At 34.0% G+C, this 23,267-nt stretch overlaps 1 protein-coding gene across 6 annotated transcripts in view; it reads left to right on the top strand.

Moving 5' to 3' along the window:
- The first annotated feature begins 1,730 nt into the window (after window positions 1-1,730).
- Window positions 1,731-23,267, top strand: part of LOC143228823 (echinoderm microtubule-associated protein-like 2) — a 58,531-nt gene continuing 36,994 nt past the window's right edge. Inside the window, exon 1 of one of the 6 annotated variants that reach the window (XM_076460214.1) lies at window positions 1,731-1,758. In XM_076460214.1, coding sequence (XP_076316329.1) covers window positions 1,746-1,758 — 13 coding nt within the window. In that variant the 5' untranslated portion in view covers window positions 1,731-1,745. Of the gene's footprint in view, window positions 1,759-3,997; window positions 5,525-9,399; window positions 9,890-18,916; window positions 19,438-23,267 lie in introns of those variants that run through there. The other 5 variants (XM_076460230.1, XM_076460235.1, XM_076460199.1 and 2 more) reach the window with 5 other exon arrangements.

Here is a 23,267-nt window from a genome sequence, read left to right on the forward strand (position 1 = left end):
CATAGTAAAAATGTATGCCAAATCCATTCAGTCGTTTTTCGAGAAATATTGATGGCATATGTCGCCTGGCTGTTATATTTCGACGCTAGGTTTGCTTATTATATCCAAGTACACAAAGCAATGGTCCAAGCCTCAATACATGTCATAATTTGCTTGTTATTTTAACACTGCCTGTATCCGAAAGTTGAGTAAACTCATGTTGGTCAGAAAAAAACAAACAAACAAAGAAGATCCATTGCGTTAATAGTTTTATTTTTTTGAGCAATATCATTGATAAAAAGACAACGAATTGATCTGTTTTTAAATGCACCATTAACTGTTTCAAATCTTTTGTTTGCATTTAAGCACAAAACAACACAACGGACTGTATGGACTCTCTCTGCCCATCACAGGTATCGAAATCCGGACTCTAGCGTTACGAGTCCGCAGACGTATCAATGTATTACTGAAATTGTTGAAAATGACTACCAAAACTACACAATGTATTGGCTGCTGTTGGTAGTCATGTGTTATGATATACTCAAAGCTATCTGTGTGCACTTTTTAAGTATTTCTCTTCAAGCTATAAAAATAGCAATAAACACTATCAACTGTCACGAAAAGGACTTTTATTCGTTTAAAAATGAAGAATAATTTTAGTAAAGATATATTGATTGTGTTCTTTAAAAGCTAGTATAAATTGTAAAACATTGTATTGACGATAAGTCTGAGGACTTAGGACACTTAAAACAGTGTTTTGATACCCGCGCTGGGCATTGCACAAACAGTCCATTATGTGTCTTTGTGCATAACTTCTGGTGATGCAGCCCCGCATGGCGAGGTGGGTTAAGGCGTTCGACTCGTAATCTGAGGTCGCGGGTTCGAATCCCCGTAGCATTAAACATGCTCAATCCTACTATTCGTTAGTAAAAGAGTAGCCCAAGAGTTGGCGGCGGATGGTGACGACTAGCTCCTTTGTTTCTAGTCTTACACTGCAAAATTAGGGACGGCTTGCGCAGATAATCCTCGTGTAGTTCTGTGCGAAATTAAACAAACCAACTGGTGAGAAAAAGAAATTCTCAAAGAAATAATGTGAATATTACTGGAACAATTTAAATTGACACTTTGGAACAATACTAGTATGTATCGTGATACCAAAATAATTTTAAAACAAATCAGGTAAACATAATAAGTTAATATAATAGTTTAACATTTCATGATTTCTTTATGTTTTTTTATTAAAGTTCACGTGTTTTTTTTTTCAAGCGATAGTATGTAAACAATTGATATTGTATATTTTAATAACTGGTTACATTAGTCTTTTTGTTCTATAATCACTTTTGTTGGAGTAAACTCTTAGGGACTGCTTGCAGTTGTCATCATTAAAACTTGTCATTGTACTATAACTCCATGATTCACCCAATCTTCGTCTTTTACCGAACAAAGAAAATATTGAAGTATAACACCTATGTTAAGTTAGATAAGATGAAATCAATGACTTGCTAGCCACATCAGTTAAAGTAAGACATTGAGAGCGAAAAGATAAAGATAATTTTATTAATTTTTATAACCATATTTTTACTTGTTTTACTTACCTACTTTACTGAACAATGTTCTCTTACTTTTAATAATGTAAATTATAAACGGTCCCTTATGCTCTGCTTAATTGTTGAATTTTCCTTCTTTATCCTTCAAGCGTATAGAGGGCACAAATGTAAATATTCTGCTTACTTTCCCTAGGTGGCGGTATAATTTCATAATTCAAAATGGAAGGTTTTGGTAAGTAGTGTAATTATATAAGGCAACTTGTTTATTTCGTTCTTGCAATAACATATTAATTTTTAGTAGTTTATAAGTTTGTTTTAGTATCATAATGACATTTACTTACTTTTATTACATTGTGAAAGGAAAACATGTAAAGGATAAAGTTGCTTTCCCAGTTTGACAGATAGTCAGTCACAGTGTATGTTGGTTATTCAACTTGTTGTCGCAAGTAAAAGTTGAAATTAAAAATATAAAAAAAAAATTAAAATAATTTAAGTTATATTAATAGTAAATGTATAACTTGCTGTAGGAAATAATTTTAGATTAGTCAAGCTATTTTCGCAACAAAACAATGTGACACACGATGGGTAGAAAGCACATTACCGATGTACGAAACGTGCGATGTTTAGGGAGATCTGGGGGCATACACCCGAGAAAAGTTTTGAAAATTTGATGCCGTGAGATTGAGTGTGGAGCCATTTTAAATACGGTACAAACGCCATATACACACAACGTAATGTACTGAATTAAAGTTTTAATATATAAGTTGTAGTTATATTATCTACATCTCATGAAAAAGTGATTGTGGCATGGTCTGATTGGTTTTACCGCTTCCTACAGTCTTGTAACTATATTATAACTTGTATTAACTAATTATATGTTTAATACTGTACAATGGTAAATGTATGATAAAGAATATAACTGTGGTAAGTTTGTAAACTTGCTAATAAAATTTAGTAACTCCAAATCTGATATTTATAAACTGTTTGTTGAACTGTCACACTTTGGAAGAAGTATATGTATAATAATTAATTCTCAGATTACTGACATCTTTTTGTGTCATTCATTATGGGTGGAAGCTGGAGTTCACCTATTAGTATTACATCATTTTAAATCATTTTATGTTTTTGCCTCGTATAACACTCTAAGAGAAGTTGCAAACTTTAAAGTGAAAATTTTCAGTGCAAATGCATAGGATTTAGGAGATATAGTTAGTAATTAGTGTAATTAATTGCAGTATTAATGATGATTGTGTTTAGATTTCTTTTTGTAACTTATTTGTTATTAGGAATGCTGTAACTTCTAAGTGACAAAAACATGGATCCAGAATCAATTTAATTGATACATAAATAGTTTAGAAAAATGTGTTTAAAATAATCAGTAGGCGGCAGTAATTTTAGATTTATAACATTCTAATAATAAGTTTGAGGATTATATGGGATCACAAATGTGAAAGGTTGCTTGATTACATCACTTCAGTTTTAGGTTTCACAAGCTGTCCTTTTATTGCATATATCTAATGACTTGTAAAAAAAAAAAAAATTGATGAGTCACCACAAGTAAACGTAATCTTAAAAAGGACGTGGTCTACCACTACTTTATTAATGTAAGCTTTGAAAGGAAAATACCAGTTTTCTAGTCAGGCAACTTAAATTCAGATTGGCAATGTTTTGATTACTTGGATAGTTTAAACAACTGGAAGAACTAATTTTGATTAGTTAATTATTTTTGTGACATTAAAATATCTGATCAATTTGGGTTATTTTATGTAATTGAAGCTTTAGTCAGAATCTTGAAAAATACAGCCAGAAGTATAAATTACTTAAGTTATAAGCTCTTTGACTGAAATAGGGTATTCAGTATTGATTTAACTTGGTAAAAATGAAATATTTATTTGATGTTTTGCAGTAGTTTGGCTCTTTTTTCAGTACACATGATGGCTGGTTCCTTTGACCCTTGGTGAGCCAGTATGTCACGTAATTAAAGCAGTGTGAATATGTACTGGTATATGACAGAAAAAGTATATTATATTAAAGGATAAATTGTATTTAGAAAGAATCTATTGCACTTGTTCACTTGTTTCGTTATTAAATATTCAAAGCACTTAGGACAACATGATTAACTGTGCAGCAATATTTTTAATACTAAAGCCACTCAGTGTAAAAGGCAATGCAAATCAGGCTGCTAATTTACTTTTAATTGCATGTAATGTAGTAATTGTCATATATTGTATTGTTTGCATGCTCTAGTTTGGTGACATACCTCTCACTTAACTTTGGAAATGAATAAAAGTACATTTTGAAACTGATCTGTCTTCAGTCTTGATGAAAACTCTCAATAAAACTTTTGCACTGGAAGAAACATGGGTCATAATTATTGTTTAGTGTAAATCATTGTTCATGTGTTTGCTACAATATACTGGGAACAATCTTGGAAACACCAAATACCCAGAGGTCCATGATTTCATGACTGTGAATGTTGATAAGCTTCTAATACGATAATTTATATGTTTTTGACATTGTCATCATTATCGTTAATGTTGTAGCTCATCAGTATTCATATTTTTGGTCTGTCAGGTAGTTAGTATTTGAAAGATTTTTTTTTTACTGTACTGTATGTAACTGCTGTGTTTAAGTTAAGCCATTTATATCTTATGATACAAAGTCACCTGAAATTTAAAAGTCAGTTTGATGTAATGAAAATGTTATATTTTTTTAGAAATTTATATAAAAACATATATTTTCATACCTGGGACCTTCATTTGCATTAGATGGTAGCAGTTGTACATAATTAGTGTTTATTATATTACTTGTAGCACCAAGCTTTATCTGTTAAAGATGGTGTGTTTCTAAACAAAATCTATCTCAAAAGAACTAGAAATAGGTTAAGTACTAAGTCTCCTTCACGACACTTGTTCTTGGACAGGTAGGAGCAACATGTTTTTTACTACTGATATTTTTATATTTTCCCTAAGCAAAGAGGGTGACAAAACATTTATCTTTTGTTATTATGATGAGTTGTAAACTTGATTTTTGATAGTAATGGCTTGTTTATATGTTGTTGGTTTTTTCCCTTCCCATGATAATATTCTGTAATATCTTTATAATTCTGGAGAATAAGCGACAAGTATGAAACCTAGAATTTAGAAAAATGGATAAAGGCAGTGTACATCTATATAATGTGTTACTATAATTTTATTTCATCACTGTCAATATAACTTTAGGGTTTTTATTTGTTCAGATTAAGGTTATTAGTTTATTAGTCCAAAATTTTAAAACAGCTCACTGTGTTATGTTAAGAAAGAAGCCTAAAGTTGGGAACAGTTAAAGATAAATTACCATAAATGCCCCACTTTAACCCAATGGCTTACCCAGGAAAAGTAGAAAATAAAGGAAAACATTGCAAATTTAAACAGGTTTTTTTTTAAATGAAGGAATATAATGCATGTGTAAAAGATCTAGTCATTTGTCAATAATATCCCTCTATTCTTGAAGTACTAATACCACAATGTTTCACTTGATTTTCTTACTAAAGTTGAGAAGTTTGGTGATGTAATTTTGACTTGGAGTTAGTGCCCAAGGTCATAGCAGACATCTTGTAATACTGAGGTAACTAATATTCCAATACAAACCTCCTCAAGACATCTGTAATACTGAGGTAACTAATATTCCAATACAAACCTCCTCAAGACATCTGTAATACTGAGGTAACTAATATTCCAATACAAACCTCCTCAAGACATCTGTAATACTGAGGTAACTAATATTCCAATACAAACCTCCTCAAGACATCTGTAATACTGAGGTAACTAATATTCCAATACAAACCTCCTCAAGACATCTGTAATACTGAGGTAACTAATATTCCAATACAAACCTCCTCAAGGCATCTGTAATACTGAGGTAACTAATATTCCAATACAAACCTCCTCAAGACATCTGTAATACTGAGGTAACTAATATTCCAATACAAACCTCCTCAAGACATCTGTAATACTGAGGTAACTAATGTTCCAATACAAACCTCCTCATAGATTACTTACAATATAACATTTGTGGTATGGGTAATTTCTCCATTACATCAAAATATTTGTTTTTGTAAGAATGTGTTGAATTATTTTTCTGCATGATTCCAGTCTTTATTTCAACCTATCCAAAACTTGTTAATGAAACCCAGCACAACTAAATTAAGTTTTTTTTGTGTGAAATATTATGCTTGTAAATAATTCCATTTCTATATTCTCTGCTTTCTGCTGTAATGGAAGCATCACTAGAAGAATATTATGGGAAACTTGTGCTTGCTTAGCATCATAAGATGTAACTTCTATAAAAGTCTTGCCACAGTATCTGTCTGTTGCAGCAGAAGTTTGTGGTTCAGTTGTGGTTGCCAGTTTCTTGAAAGGATAACTGCATTATAAGAAATGTTTAACCCAGTTTACATGGTTCCTTTAATCAGTAGACAATAACTTAAGCTGAGTTATGATAGAAGCGATACAGAAGTTATCCAGTGGAAAGATCAAACCACAGATAATTAAACAATTTTAAAAGCACTAGTTATAAATGTGTAATTTTCTGCCCACAGACATAAGAGGGGTTCACTGTATTTTTCTTAGAATTAATTATTGCACAAGTATGTTTGACTGACTGGCTTCTTGAGTTCATCTTTGAAAGTTGTTCTTTAAAGTAACCATAAACCTGATGTAGGTGGCACAATAGATGTAGATCTAGTTACCTTTTATATACATGATGTAATAGACTCCAACTCTTGTTATATGAGGACTATATTTCTGGATGTGAATTAATTCCTTAGTGGAACATATCTCTGCTATACATGCTACAATTTATTGTATAGCACATTTTAGTGTACAACTAATTATACACTAGCTTATGTTTGGAATGAGTACACATAGATTTGAAAAGCCAATATAACAAGCTTTGAACTTTGAAGGGAACAAAAAACTGTCTTACTTATTTATTTTTTTCAGTGAAACAATGTTATGTGTAACTGCTTGGTATATTTTTTCATAATTTTGTAGATGTCCATAGTATTTTTTTTGCATAATTGTGTGCTACGAAAGACTGCAGAAGTGTTATAAGTTCAATTCTCTTGAGCTTTAATACCAAACATGGTTTACAAATGTTTTATTTTCTATACTGTTTTGCTATTTAATTTTCATTGATAATAAACTAGAAAGTTGGTAGAGCTTTAAGTGCTTGTCTCTGATCATTGTTTTAGATAATTGAAACGTAAAGTCATGGAACAAAACAATGGTTTCTTTTACCTTTGTTTGAAACAACTTTTAAGTCAAACTCAGAGCATATGTAGTCATTAAATTTGACACAGGTTATTGTCGATTTGCTGTGCTAAAAGAAACTGTTGAATTTTTTTTTAACATTCAGGTCAGGGATAATCAAGTTACTTTGGAGATAAAGGCAATATATGAATAGATCAAATTAAAATTTCCATTTATCAAAAGTATTATTTTATGAAGAAATCACATGTTACTGCAGTTAGGTTTTCATTTTCTAAAGATTCACACAAAAAAATGCACTGTTTGATAAAGATGTGAGAATTTAGCAGAGTTGAAAATTAGTTGTAGTGCATTTGTTCCAGATTTGATGGATATTTGAAAACAAGTTTTGCGAGTCCAAAACAAATTGAATACTAAGTGCATACAGAAAAAATTTAGTAAACAAAACAGTATTTGATTTTAAACATACTAGTTCACAATAACATATCAGACTTAAGTAAAGTTAGCAGAGATATTTTTAAGTGTTTTTGCAGTCTAATAGTTGTATTAAAGTTTTTATACAGTTCTTAATAAAGAAATGAATGAATGCTTATGAGGGCTGTTATTTCTTAAAATTGATGTGGCTATTTTAAACATTTCAGATATATTTATGGGAAGAGATTAGGGTACATGTAAGGTACATGCAACTAATGACTTATTTTGTCAGTGATGCATTTTAAAACAAGTTTTTGTCTGTAGCTACTGAACCATCACTTTGGTCTTTAGAAATTATTATTAAAACAGAATGCCAAACTGAAGGCAGCTGCTTTAGTGCCTACCAGTGATTTAGCATAACAGTATTAAACCAAGTGCAAATTCTCATAAACTCTTGTATCGAGTGTAACATAAATAATGAACTCTATAAATTTTGGTTGTGACCCAGAGAGTATGTTTTCTCAAATAGGGAAATTTTACAAAATATTCTGCACAACCTTTTATACCATAGGGTGTCCTACTGTAGCATGATTGGTCTATAGCCCTACTATAGCTGTACCTCCACTGTTGAATTTCTTTGTTTCTAGAAGTTGGTAGTAACTGACATTGACACTTTGTTTGTAGAATATTGTGTGATATAAAGAAAACCACAAGTTATGGAATAAATTATTTAATATTAATAGTGTATTTCCATGAAACATTTTAACACCATTAGTTTGTTAGTGTACTGTACTCTGCTAAGCCACCTGTATTGCTCATGTAATTGTGAATGACTATAGGAGTTTGAAAACCTGTTAAATTTAGAAGCCTTATTTTTAGCACAACGCAAGCATTCAAAGTTGCTGAAACTGGGTCGTGTAATTTCTGTGTCTTACTAATAAACGTCAGTGAAATTTTTTTGCTCGTTTGTTTTAAAGCTTGTAAATTGTATATTGAAAACATATGGGCTGTTTAAGTGATGTCGAGAAAACTCACTTGTAGAAAAATAAATTACATGTAACAACGGCTCATTTGGGTTGAGAATTTTTTACGTTGGGGAGCGAACAACGTATTGACCTTCACAAACCTTTGTTAACCTGACGATGACCGAAGAAGGTAGAAACGTTGTTCGCTCCTCCACGTAAAAAATTTTCTCGACCTAAACGAGCCGTTTTTACAGTTATGTATGGGCAGTTTAATTAATTACATGAAGTCGAGTACCGATTAAAGCAATGCAGGGAAAGAGACTGTTGTTGTTAGAAGGTTTTTAATTTCAGGTACGTTGTTAGTCGCATGTTTACATATGGCAGTTTACAGCTTCACATACAGAAAAATCTAAACATTTTTATGTGATACTTTATATAATTTATTAAACATGGACTTGTGTACAATAATTTGAATTTTCCTTGTGTTTCTTCCTTTTATTATTTAACTGATGACGTCATTCCATGTGAGAGAAAAAACAATGAAAACTTCTCTGATATTACTTTAATAGTTTGTGGTAATATTTATGATCGTGCGTTTAAATATTTGACTTCAAAAATGTTATACACTAACATAAGCATGCTGAATGTTTGTTATGCACTTTGTAGGCTACAACACAGCATAGTAGGTGAAATTCAAAAGGGAAAACGAAAAATATTTGTTACTCTTAATTTGGGTTTTAATTACTTTTAAAACAGAGCACTTTGGAGAACCTGAGGAAGTTCTTAAGTTTAATACAGGGTGTTCGGAAAATCACTGTGCAGTTTTGTAATCATATGTCTATTCAGTCTATTTCAAGCCAGCAACTGATAGCGGTGTTTAGAAACAAAATAAGAATGATCCAGGCCTGTATTGATGCCAACAGGGGTCACTTTCAACATTGTTTATAATTGTCATTCATATTTACCTCCTGTATTCTATATTGAAACATGTTTTAATAAATATATAAGTGTACAGTCACTTTCCGAACACCCTGTGTGTAGTACAAGGCACGCATGTCGATTGTTTTCATATTTATCATGTCGTACAGCGAGAACGATCGTTGGATCTGTTTATTTTTTTGTTTTTCGAGGTGTTATGATTTATTCCTTGGGTGTAAATTTCTTTAGCAATGGTAAATCTGTAGACAGTGTAAAACTAGCGCCTTAATTATCGTCTTCGTTATTCCAGCGTATCATCTTTCTGCCATTTCCCGCCAACTTATCCTTGCAATTACTTTATGTAATATTTTGTATTGAAATTGAGTCTCGAGACTTCGTCGTTCACAACCAATGGAACTTGACTTCGTGATAAAGACCGACGCCTGTTTGTCAATCCGCGTTTTAGGCTTAAACCGTTACCAACAGCGTTCAGAAGCAGATGACATGTCAGTCTGGTAACTTCAGCCACGTGCATTTGTCTTTCGTCTTCCAGCGAAGTGCCTACTGTCTCTTAACAAGATTCTTTCTTAATTATATGAGGTGAATGACCGAGTTCATTTAACTATCAAAGTATTTAAGATAGTTTTTGATTTATTGTAGAATTACCCAGAAACTCAAGGTTTATAGTGAAAGTTACAAGACATTATAATGTCTGTTTTAAATTCAAGTTCAGTAACATTTACCCATGGTAATGAATCTGAAGAACAAAAAGTGAAAGGTCAGCCAGAAAGGGTTAACAGTCAACTCACAACGAGAGGTAAGGTTTGGTGTTATTCGGATCTTCTTTCCTCTCATCTATTCTGAAATAATAATATTGAGTGAAAACCTAACCATGAATTTATATATGGCCCGCGCTCTCACTGTGATGTTTGTTTTGTGTTTTTGAATTTCACGTAAAGCTACACAAGGGCTATCTGCGCTATCCGTCCCTAATTTAGCAGTGTAAGACTAGAGGGAAGGCAGTTAGTCATCACCACCCACCGCCATCTCTTGGGCTACTCTTTTACTAAGGAATAGTGGGATTGACTGTAACATTATAAGGTACTCCACGGCTGAAAGGGCGAGCATATTTGGTGCGACGGGGATTCGAACCCGCGACCCTCAGATTACGAGTCGAATGCGTTAACCCATCTAGCCATTATGGGTCTTCACTGTGATGTATATCGTAAAAAGAAATATTCGTGGACATTTATCAAGGGGTAAAACATATACTAAGTTTTCTTCAAATTTATTTTCTGAACTTGTGTACATCCCTGAAATAACTGCTATTTATTACAGAAAAGGAGAAATGAACAAATTAAGATGGATGGTTAAAAAATGAACCTATTGTGATAATTTATTACAAATACTAAGCCTTTTTGTTTCGCCAACTTTCGACATGTGAAATCGCACCTGAATAGTTTTTCCACATTGAATAACAAGAAAAGGGCACAACCCCAACTTATAGAACTAATAAAAGGTGAGGTTCAATACCTTTCGTCAGTTTAGTTTAAAAAGAAATATAAACTCGGGGTTTTATGTTCTCGAAATTCACCGTCACACCTTTCTCGTATATAATGAAACTTTCAACGAAACAAACCCTTCTGAAGAAATCTGACGTTTGCATCGTACGTTATCCTCGTGTTTCAAATAAATATTTCAGGTTCACGTGAGTTATCGAGTGTTAATTCAAAATCTTAACGTTATTACTCGTTACAAAGACAAGAGGAAACGTGCCCGCTGCGGTAAACATTCCTCCCTGCGTTGCGACTTGGGATGTGTGTGTACGGAACGCGGCTATTTTCAATGCTCTGCCTGTCATCCGTAACGGTTAACCGTGCTCCTGTTAAATAGAAACTGTTAGCACAGATCTAGTAAAACACATATGCCTAGATGGGATAAATTCCTGAAATAATAATTATAAATAAAAAAAAAGAACGTATGTCGTAGTTTCCTAAGGTGTTGGAATATTTAAATTTTAAACTTTAGTAGGAATAGATTTATTAAAGCTGATTTTGTTATAGTTTACGTATTTTTCTTCATTCTGATGATCTACTATCGCTACTAGAAGTTTGAAAAGTATTGTAAATAGTTTGGCTCATTAGCAAGAAATATCGTTAAATACTGAATGTTAACACATTGAAACATGTATATATAGGCACTTAAACTTTCATATATCTTTTAAACAAGACTTTGTTAACAGACACGTCACTCATTTAAACTAGTAATAACATAGTTATGTATGAACTTTTAACCCGTTTCTTTCTGGGTAGATCTATCCTACCTGGCTAGAGGTACCCATATTTTGTGTTAGATAGCGCTAAAGCTAGACACATCTCACTTTCTTGGACCTAACTGTACTTTCTGTAGGGCAGTGCTTCGGTTAGATCTGCCTCACATTTTAAGACGTAATTGTTTTTTTATATAAGAGAATGATAAAGTTAAACGTGCCTCACTCTCCTGAACCAAGACGTATTTTTGTAGGACAATGCTGAAGGCGAGATGCGTCTTACCCCCCTGGACTTGTGTTGAAGAGAACTAAATCCAAATGTGCGTCACCTGACTGGCTGAGCTAGATTTGCGTATTCTTAAACCAGGCTTTTCTCACTTTCCTGTGCCTGGATTTGTTTAGGAGAGTAGTAATGTCAGATATTTCTGGTCTGTGAGCGACGGCACCATATAGACATGTCTGTTTTATAGGTTTACCCTCTGATGTTTATAGTGCCCATGGGGAAAGTGACACTGTCCATCTTCTGTGTTTTTAATTTTTACGAGTCATTGATCTATTTAATTCTGTTTGAATATTTCATTCGAACTTCTGACATTGCATTATTTTAATTTGCTTTATTTGTTTTTTACACTTTATAATTTTTTTTTTTTTACCGGTCATATGGTGCTTAGTTGTTTTGGCCAATAAACCAACCAACCAACCATTTCTAATCTGTCTAGATTTGGTTTGTTTTGTGTAATACAGAAATCAGGCACTTCTGAACTGGCCCGGCATAGCCAAGCGTGTTAAGGCGTGCGACTCGTAATCTGAGGGTCGCGGGTTCGCATCCCCGTCGCACCAAACGTGCTCGCCCTTTCAGTCGTGGGGGCGTTATAATGTGACGCCTCAATCCCACTATTCGTTGGTAAAAGAATAGCCCAACAGTTGGCGGTAGGTGGTGATGACTAGCTGCCTTCCCTCTAGTCTTACACTGCTCAATTAGGGAACGGCTAGACAGATAGCCCTCGAGTAGCTTTCTGCGAAATTCAAAAACAAACAAACAAACACTTCTGAACTCGTCGCTATAACATTCATTTGGTAGTGACCTGAATCCTGACATTTTAAATCTGCTTTGGCATAGCTGGACCTGATTAGGCGATCCTAAACCGAACATTTCTCATCCAGCTATAGCTTACTGGTTTTCTAGGTCAAGCATGTTATTCCCGACTGGACATAGCTGGATGTATTTAGAACTCTGAGGTCATGCTCTTGCTGATCAACATATATTGCTGTGTGTTAGATTTTTTGAGAGTTCATCTAGTTTTCTGTTTTGTTTTATCTTAATATTTAGACAGTTGGAAGAATGGAGAGAAGTTACATTATTAAATTCTCTTGATGTTTCATAGCTAAAGTTTAAGTACCTCACATTAACTAGTTGTACAGGTACGTAAAATAAAAAGTCACACATTAGAGTTGCAAAGCTTGTAACTACCGTCAGCAATGACTTTCAACTACCAATGGTTCTGGTTTGTTATAAATATTTATATTACTTCATGTAACAGTAATATTGTATTGATTGTAGTAATTATTTACTCATGTTGTAGTCTTGTGTGAAGTTTAGACTTTGACTTACAGTTGTTCTGGTAGTGGTGATAGTTTAACATTTCCAGTCAGAAACAAAACACAGTTGTGATACATTGATTTCTATACACACACAACAAGTTTTGCCAAATACTGGCTAACTAAATCTTCTGATTGGTCAGGCATATGCTTAACTACTTGTGATAATCTATAAAATCTTGACACTTAAACGTAGACTGAAATGTGTCACAAGTGAAGGAGTAAGTTATGTTGTAGTACTTGTGTAAATACAAACAAATGACAAACAACTGTAATTTTACCAGTAATATGTACTTACACTTACCATTAATGTATATTACATGCACTATTGATATATACTTATGTACCACAGTTATACACTTACATATATTACTAAATATGTATTAACTCAACTATTGATATGTTGTTTAACTGGAATGTTAGGAACCTTTAAGCTTTTCACGTGGATACAAAGTGTTTTGTAGCTTTTATTTCGAAGTTATTGACAAGTTAGACTTGTACAAACTAACTGATAAGTAATGGCTGGACACAGGAGTGGACAGTTTGTACAATATTATTGGTTTAACTAGATTAACCTTAGAACACCAGTGTAAGGTCACTACAACTCCGTAGAAGTTAACAAGTCTGTATGCTGCACTAACTACACTAGCGTTCTAGAAAAACATCCTTTAGATATGTTTAACAACCGTTAAACTTTTGTTGGAAAGTTCGAGTAAGATGAAAAATGTAGGAACTTTAATGACAATTCTTAGTACATACGACTTGTTAGCATATTACATGTTATATTATATACGTCTTGTTAGCATATTACATGTTATACTATATACGTCTTGTTAGCATATTACATGTTATACTATAACACAATGCTCAATACATATTTAAGTAAAAAAAAAACGTTAGACATCTTTGTATTGAAATTTCATAAAATCTCGAACTCAAGTCTTACAAACAACAGATTTTAAGGAAACAATCGTGAACAAATTTGCGCGCCCAGAATCAAATGGAAAACAACAGAAAGTAGGAAGCTATACTAGTAAACGTGTGGGAAGACGTTTTAAAATCGAAAGCGGAAATCATTAAAGTTTATTAAATGTGAGAATATACATGTTTTTTCCTGGTAATGTGCATATAACTATAAATGTAATATTTAGAGTAAGAGTAGTTGGCGCTCAGATGAAAGGTACGAACGCCCTCTGAGTAAGGGGACAGTCATTCCCTGAGTTGTTTTAACCAAACAAAACTAAATCAACGCCCTCTGAGTAAGGGGACACTCATTCCCTGAGTTGTTTTAACCAAACAAAACTAAATCATTTAAGAGTAATAAATGTTTGAATTTAAGTTATATATTTCCATGTTTTAGGTTTATTTGCACTAGGATTATAACAGTCCAGCTTTTAACACCTTTTGTATAATAATATCATAAGTTTGTTCAATCTATCGATTTCTCTGAAGTAGACAAACGCAGTCAGTAAATTTAAAACTGTTTTGGTTTGTGTGTTGACTTTATCAGTAATTGTACAGTCTTATTGCATTACACAGGGGTGGGCAGAGAATGGACAGTAAACTCAAGGCTGACTTGATTGTACGACTGGATCGGCTCGGCATGGCCAGGTAGTTAGGGCGCTCGACTCGTAATCCGAGGATCGTGAGTCCGAATCCCCATCACACCAAACATGCTCGCCCATTCAGGTGTGGGTGCGTTATAATATGACGGTGAATCCCACTATTCGTTGGTAAAATAGTAGTCCAAGAGTTGGCGGTGAACGGTGATGACTAGCTCACTTTCCCTCTAGTCTTACAGTGCTAAATTATGGAAGGCTAGCGCAGGTAGCCTTTGTGTAGCTTTGCGTGAAATTCAAAACAAACAAATAAACTGTACAATGGGAATATATCCAGCATGGACAACTGTAAGCGACAAAATAATTAAAACCAAACTACAAACAATCCAAAACACACTCCTCACAACAGCATACAGAGTTCCTAGAGTAACATCATCTCAATGCATACATCAATATTCCAACATACCAACCATACCAGATGGACTCCTACATAGTACAGTAACGTACTTCGATAAAAATTGGATAAAAAACAAATTACTATGCGGACTAGATAGTTACCTCATACATGATGAAGTTAGTCCTAAACATCTCTCCCCGGTCAATATATATTTTAAACATAAAAGAAATAAATAAAAATAGTAAATATATAATAACAGTTGTATGTGTGTGTGTCTGTATATATATACATAAATAAAAACAAGTGCCACCAACAAACTTGATATCCAGCTGATAGGGCAAAATAACAACCATATATGTACCACAACACATGGACATTTGCCCTGAAAAGGATCGGAGAATTATTCAGTTTACTCTGACCCAAAACTGAATTAACTATCACTATCAAATACTGCAAGAAGAGGTCAAAAAGAAGCTGACTCTTCAGGATACGAACATACAATACCCAAACAGAGAGAGAGAAAGAGCGAACAATGGGAATATAGGTTGTGCACTATACTTTTCTTGCTTCTCGATCAATCGAAGCGTTGGAAATAACTTTAAAATTGTTTCAAAACGACGTTTTTTTTTTTTTTTAAAAAGAGTAAACATATTCAAGAAGAGTGCAGTTCAAGTGACCCAGTTTCTTCAGGATAAAAAACTGTTAGAAAGAATGTATACAAAACAAAAGTATATAGTTAGATATATAAGCTGTAATAACTTGAAATAGGAGGGCAATTTACCCTGTTCTTAATGGAAGTCCAAATACACTTGTATTTATTATTTGACTTTATCTGCTTGTGCGTCATGCGGCAAGTGGGGAGGGAGGTTGGGGGACAGCTCACAGAGATGTTTTATTCTGCCTGCGCACGAATCTATATCACCGTCTTTTATGTCGATTATGTTTAGAGTTCTTTTAAAGCAGTGGGAAAAATGCTTGGTTGTGATGGGACGGGTAACCTACCTACGGATTGCAACTGTGGGCGGGTAAAAAAAAGTTTCGCCATTCATGGTCAGTCATGCTAGACCAAACAGGCACTTGAACGTTTTACGTTACACCAACATTTGATAAAATCGTATTTCGTTTCCACGTCCTGTTTCCTAGTTATTCAGTTCTTGGGTTAGTGTGTACACTGTTTACTGTTTTTGGGGGCATTTCTTATACAACTGCGACTGCATGCCACATATGTGTGTATATATATGTATTGTTCGTGTCTTTCTCGAATTTTGATTTTGGTGTTGTTGTATTATTATATTATTGATAACACACGCTTTAAATCGATTTTTAAACTTGACCACTACAGAAAATGAAGTGTTAATTTGGAAATAAAACTCAGAAAAATAAGAGAGAAAGGAAAACAGCAACGTCGTTTTAAATGTTTTTGTAAATTATTATTGGATGGCAAAATTTAATATACGAGATTAGTATGTATGGTTTTCATATGAGACATATTCCAGTACTCTCGATTTTAACATGTGTTTAGTGCCTGTCTTTATATATTCTTCAAAACAAGAAACGCAAAAGGGATATTTTTGTTATTTTAAAGAGAAATATATGTAATAACGTTACAAGCTCAGAGTATGTGATGTTACACGTGTTAAGACACTGATTGAAAGACCAAAATGACAATAAAGTTGTGCACTTTGAAAACGGAGGAAAACATCGGATTTTTCGCCAAAACGCATGCGTGTCCAGTAAATTTGTTTGAGAGATCTGCATGTTCTGCAAGTGCAAAATCCCTATAAAAGTGACAGGTTTTCGATTTCCATAGCTCAGTGTTAAGCCACCGACACGCAATACAGTTACGCCAAGACTGACTGAAGCACAACGCAACAACGCCATTGGTCGCTGGAAGCAGGCGAATCTCGATCAGATGTTGCCAGAGCTGTGAATGTCCACCCAAGCACCATCACAAGGCTATGGAATCGTCACCAACAACATGGATCAACTCGTGACCATCCACGATCTGGCAGACCTCGTGTGACCACGCCCGCACAAGATCACTACATCCGGTTACGTCACCTTCAGGATAGGACCACCCCTGCGACGTCTACTGCCTCAACCATACCAGGGCTGCGTAGGATTTCCGATCAGACCGTACGCAACCGTCGACGAGATTCTTAGGCCCCATGTGCAACCCATCATGGTGAACGTCAACGACGTTTTTCAACATGACAACGCTCGTCCTCACACAGCCCGACTCACCACTGTCTTCTTTAGACACCACAACATCAACATTCTTCCCTGGCTCTCCAGATCACCAGATTTAAACCCCATCGAACATCTTTGGGACGAGTTGGACCGACGTCTGCGACGGCGACAACCTCAACCGCAGACTCTACCTCAGCTTGCAGCAGCTTTGCAGGCTGAATGGACAGCTATTCCACAGGATGTGATTTGTCATCTCATCGCTTCCATGGGCAGGAGATGCCAAGCAGTTATTGATGCTCACGGGGGGCATACTCGTTATTGACGTTGAGTGACGTTAAACTTCACCTTGTGAGCGTGGACTTCGGCTTTGCAGACTTTGGATGTTCAGCAGTAAATGTGCAAAGTTTCACACATGTCATACAGAAATACCCGGAATAAACTTGTTAACAATTTGTCTTATATTTTGCCTCTTGCGTTTCTTTTTTTGAAGAGTATATTAAGAAAAACCTACTCATAACTCGCGTATTAGATGTGTTTCTTTTTCTTTAAACTAGGTTCTCAATGACCGTTAATGAATATTGTGATTTCTTTAGTAAAACTTAATTGTGAATTTTATTACACATTCTTTGACATCGTAGTACCAAGACTAGATCTGAATTTTGTGGCTTTATTTATTTAATTCCATTGAAGAAAAATGCTACAGAAGCTACCTGAATGCATTGGAAACATTATTCTTGATGACAACGTAAGAGAACTATACTCAAATCACTTGTTTTTGTCCTCTTAGCCCGGCATGGCCAGCTGGGATAAGGTGTTTGGCTCGTAATCCGAGAGTCGCACCAAACATGCTTGCCCCTTCAGCCGTGGAGGCGTTATAATGTTACGGCCAATCTCATTATTCGTTGGTAAAAGAGTAACCCAAGAGTTGGCGGTGGGTGATGATGATTAGCTGCCTTCCCTCTAGTCTTATACTGCTAAATTAAGGATGGCTAGCGCAGATAGCTCTCGTGTAGCTTTGCGCGAAATTCAAAAAACAAACTTGTCCACTTAATCAAAGGTTCGGAGAGATCTCGCGGTGACACAGTGTGGTGTACAAACATCCATCTACTTTTAGCACCACAACTAATAAATGGTAAACAGCTGATTTTAATCAAAAACAACAGATTGATATCCTTGGTGTTGGGCAAGAACCATATTTATTTTGGGTTTAAAAGGTCAGAGTCTCTCTTTTTAAATATGTACATTCACACCATTTACCACACGAAAAACAAACGGTAGAAGTTTAATGATCGGTCGTGGGTTCAGTCATTTTATTAATAAGAAATGTTACTTTACAAGTACATTCCACAATAATATTTATTTTCAAGGTTCTGTATCAATCAATACAAACAAACCAAAACTACAAGTCGTTAAGAATTGTTCCAGTGACAGCATTTAAATAGTTTTATTCATGGTTTCTTACCAAGGACTCTCCAAGAAACAGCATTTAGGACTGAGACTTTTTATCTTGTAAAGTTCACACAATTTCTGTAATATACATTTTTCACTCTTACTTTTCCATTGCTACCAATTTGTTATATTGGCAAGAAATTTCGTGCATTCATTTCTCTGAATTTTCTAGTTTATGGACCTATACATTGTGTGAAACACCCTGAGGCGAGGTAATTTTACCGTGCCCGTCACAAAGTCTGCTTAGTTTCCTGGTTAATAATCACGTAATTATTTGCAATTTACGCCTGAATATCAAATAATAAAGCTAGTTCTGTATGTTGCTGCGAAATGGCGTTATGCAAACTTGACTTCCCTATTCTGTACAGTATTTTTAAACCTTAAAGGAAAGGTGTTGTAATAGAAAGTTACTCATTGTACTGCAATACATGTGCCTCGCTGAGAGTACATCGTATAAACATACGGCGTTCATAATACGTGATATTTGGTAATTTAGTAATGTATAAAACACTAAAGGCTCAAAACTTTCCCTGCGTGATTTATCGCGTTCGAGACGCTAAACGGACAACAGTGCTAGCACTAACTACACTTGTGCTTTAAAACGGTAATTGATGCATGCGCTTTATAAACTTGTCGCGTTATAAGAGTGACAAGTAATCTCTAGCATCGTTGGTGTATGGTATGGTACTTCTCACTGTCAGTAGTTTTGAAACTTAGGAACGTTTGCTAAAATTACAAATACGAATTTTGTACGTTTAAAACGGATCCTACAATTTTCGATGTGTTGTCAGCAAGACCTTAGAATTAAATTATAAGACGACGTTGTACAGCAGAAGACTAAGTTCTTGAAGAGAACTCAAAAGTTACAACTTGTGGTACTAGTACCATATATAACTGAAGCGGTATGTATTGCAGTAAACACAAATATATAAATATATATTTTCTTAACGAGTTTATATGTTTCTTTATTGAGCACTAAATTTGGTTGATAGGTTTGCCATTTGATGTATTGTTAAATATCAAAGCTTAAACAGATAATGTTTGTGAACAATAAAAATCTGCAATAAGCTTAAACGGATAATGTTTGTGAACAATAAAAATCTGCAATAAGCTTAAACGGATAATGTTTGTGAACAATAAAAATCTGCAATAAGCTTAAACAGAATGTTTGTGAACAATAAAAATCTGCAATAAGCTTAAACAGAATGTTTGTGAAAATAAAAATCTGCAATAAGCTAAACATCTGCAATAAGCTTAAACAAATAATGTTTGTGAAAAATAAACATCTGCGGTACTTGTTGTGATTGAAAGTCATAACTAAAGGTTAAGTTTGAATCCGTTGCTCATTCCATTGACCTTTTGATAAGAAAATTCATAAGTTCAGATGACAGATTTCAATGTTGAACGAGATAAGACGGTATCGGATAGCGTTTGTTAATTAGAAAGATAAAGCGCTAAAGTAATGGATTTTTCAAACACGTACGCCAAATCCGTAACACACGTGAAAAATAAAAATTTTGAATAGGGTATTAATATAAATACTGGAAAATTTGTTTTGACACCTCCATGTAACCTTTTTAAGCCTTACGCAGACCGACCGTGTTTCATTGGTTAGCCTTCCAGCTGATGGACCCGAGTCTTCCTGATTCACTCCTCACTAACGAAATAACGAAGTTGGCACGTTATAAGAGTGACGGTCAAATCACACAACTCGATTATATTAGCTCACGAATTGGTGGTAGTTGGTGTTAAGTAGCTGACTTCTCTTTCGTTTGTTAACTTAAAATTAGGAATTCTAGTTCAGATAGCTATCATTCGAGTGGCTTGGCGTAAAATCCAACCAAGATATAATCCGAAATATAGTAATGTTACATTTTCAGTTAGGAGATTGCAGGTGTTATCTGGTGCAGGCTTTGCATGTAAATAAAATACTTTATCATAAAAGCTGACATCATAACATCTCAGTGTATGTTCACAGCAACAGTTGCAACTCTTAAGGTAAAATATCACGTTGGTGTTTAGAGGGAATCATTTTCGTGTGTGTACATATACAAACACATTAGAAAAAAATCGTTTTCTACTGTTTGAAAATGACGCTCATTGTGCTTTTTGTTTTCAAAAATGTTTAAAGCTAGATGCATCTCATTTTCCTGGCTTTGTCTAGGAGGGTATTGAATTCAAATGTGCATTACCTAAGTTATCTAGATTTTTGTATTCTTAAGTTAGGCTTATCTCACTTCCCCGGGTACAGTTGAATTTATTTAGGATAATATACAGACCAGACGTTTTCCATATGCCTGGATTTGTTTAGGAGAATGTCAGATATTTCTGATCTGTGAGCGACATCACCATTTGAGATATCTTTTTTTTTTCTAGGTTTACCCCCTGTTGTTTATGGTGTCTTTGGCAACGTGACACTGTCCAACTTCCCTGTGTTTTTCACTTGTTACGAGTCATTGACCTATTTAATTCTATTTAAATCTTTTATATGAATTTATACATTATTAAAATCTTTTGATGTTTCATAGCTAAAGTTTAAGTACCTCACATTAACTAGTTGTACAGGTACGTAAAATAAAAAGTCACACATCAGAGTTGCAAAGCTTGTAACTACCGTCAGCAATGACTTTCAACTACCAATGATTCTGGTTTGTTATAAATATTTATATTACTTCATGTAGCAGTAATATTGTATTGATTGTAGTAATTGTTTACTCATGTTGTAGTCTTGTGTGAAGTTTAGACTTTGACTTACAGTTGTTCTGGTAGTGGTGATAGTTTAACATTTCCAGTGAGAAACAAAACACAGTTGTGATACATTGATTTCTATACACACACAACAAGTTTTGCCAAATACTGGCTAACTAAATCTTCTGATTGGTCAGGCATATGCTTAACTACTTGTGATAATCTATAAAATCTTGACACTTAAACGTAGACTGAGATGTGTCACAAGTGAAGGAGTAAGTTATGTTGTAGTACTTGTGTAAATACAAACAAATGACAAACAACTGTAATTTTACCAGTAATATATACTTACACTTACCATTAATGTATATTACATGCACTATTGATATATACTTATGTGTACCACAGTTATATACTTACATATATTACTAAATATGTATTAATGCATAACTATTGATATGTTGTTTAACTGGAATGTTAGGAACCTTTAAGCTTTTCATGTGGATACAAAGTGTTTTGTAGCTTTTATTTCAAGGTTATTTTACAGATGTACATTTAACATGTTAAAGATGAAATTTCTTTGTGTGTTATATCCTGAAGTATATTTTATGTGCCAAAGTGTTTGAAATTACATAAGTTGTTATAGCTATAGGTTGTGTCTATCATGTGCCAAATAGCAGATTCAATTTTGTTTTATTGTTAATAGGATGGGTGTTGTATTGGAAAGGTTCCACTTGGCTCAAAATATCTCATCAAAAGAATCTATTTTCATCTTTTATTCAGATACATTTTCAATCTGTTTTACATGTTTTTTTATTGGAAAAAGTTGTGTTTTAGAAACTTGTGTTTTATTTCCTTTGCAGTATTTACATAGAAAATGTACATTTTCAAGTGTATTTGAGTTCATAGGCATTTCTTCATCTGGCAGCAGGAAGGCATTTTATAAATTGATTTATATTTGAAAAGTTAGTGGGACCTAAAACTGATAACTATTACCTTCTGATTGTATTTAAATGAGACTATTAAGTTTACACAGTATGGTAATGTTTGTTGTTTACTTGGTGTTAACTGGTACACCAGTTTTGTATAGTGTATGTGGGTTTGGTATAAAGACACATAAAGTGAATGTTTGACATCGATAAATGTAGAAGGTTTATGGCTATTACCATTAAGGAACTGTTAAGAGCCTATTGTAGTGTATTCAGAACATGTCACCCTAGCAGGAAATGAAGATTAACAGCCACTGGGTCAGGAGAGTAATGGCTGTAGTTACATTTACTACAGTTTTGGTTATTATAAAAGAAATCAACCAGCTCGTACAATAAGAACTTAGCTCTGTCTTTTGAGTCTGTGTAAGAAGCATTAATTTTCTGATAGAGAAAATGATGCATTGATACATAGGCTTGCCAGTCCTGTAGATATTACACCTATGTTTTTATGAAACATAAGCTTTGTGAGGGGGGGGCCTCATACTTAGCCACTGTATCAAGCTAAAGTGTTTGCTCTGAGAATCAAAGTTTGACCTGTCTGTTCAACTGTAATGACACTCATTTTTAAAAGAAAGGGCAGCAAATATTGTTTAATATATACTGAAGGAGGAATCAGTCATATCTTTTAGCTACATTAATTGCTTTATATGTAACATCTAGAACAGTATAGTAGAGTAGCAAAAATAAGCTGTGTATGTATGTGTGTGTGTGGTTGTTTGTGTTAATTACTGGAGTATTTTTGACAGGAAATATATTGCTCGTTAACCCACTTATGTAGTTGCTATGAGTATTCCATGTGGTTCACATGAAAGTGTAAATGTAAAATTATGGATAAAAAACAGATGTTAATGTTTTTCTTTGAATATCAGAATGATTGAAGTATTTATCTCTTTCTGCAGTTATCAGAATGAGTTATTAATGTTTTTCTGTGGTTACCAGAATGATTAAATTATTAATTTTTTTCTGGAGAAGGTTACACTTTTATTGAAAATTGCCTCAAAATTTTCACAGCTTGTATCGCACTAGTATACTTTATAAACTTGTCTGTAGGTTTC

This window comes from Tachypleus tridentatus, chromosome 1, assembly GCF_004210375.1.
Source record: "Tachypleus tridentatus isolate NWPU-2018 chromosome 1, ASM421037v1, whole genome shotgun sequence".
Taxonomy (NCBI): Eukaryota; Metazoa; Arthropoda; class Merostomata; order Xiphosura; family Limulidae; genus Tachypleus; species Tachypleus tridentatus.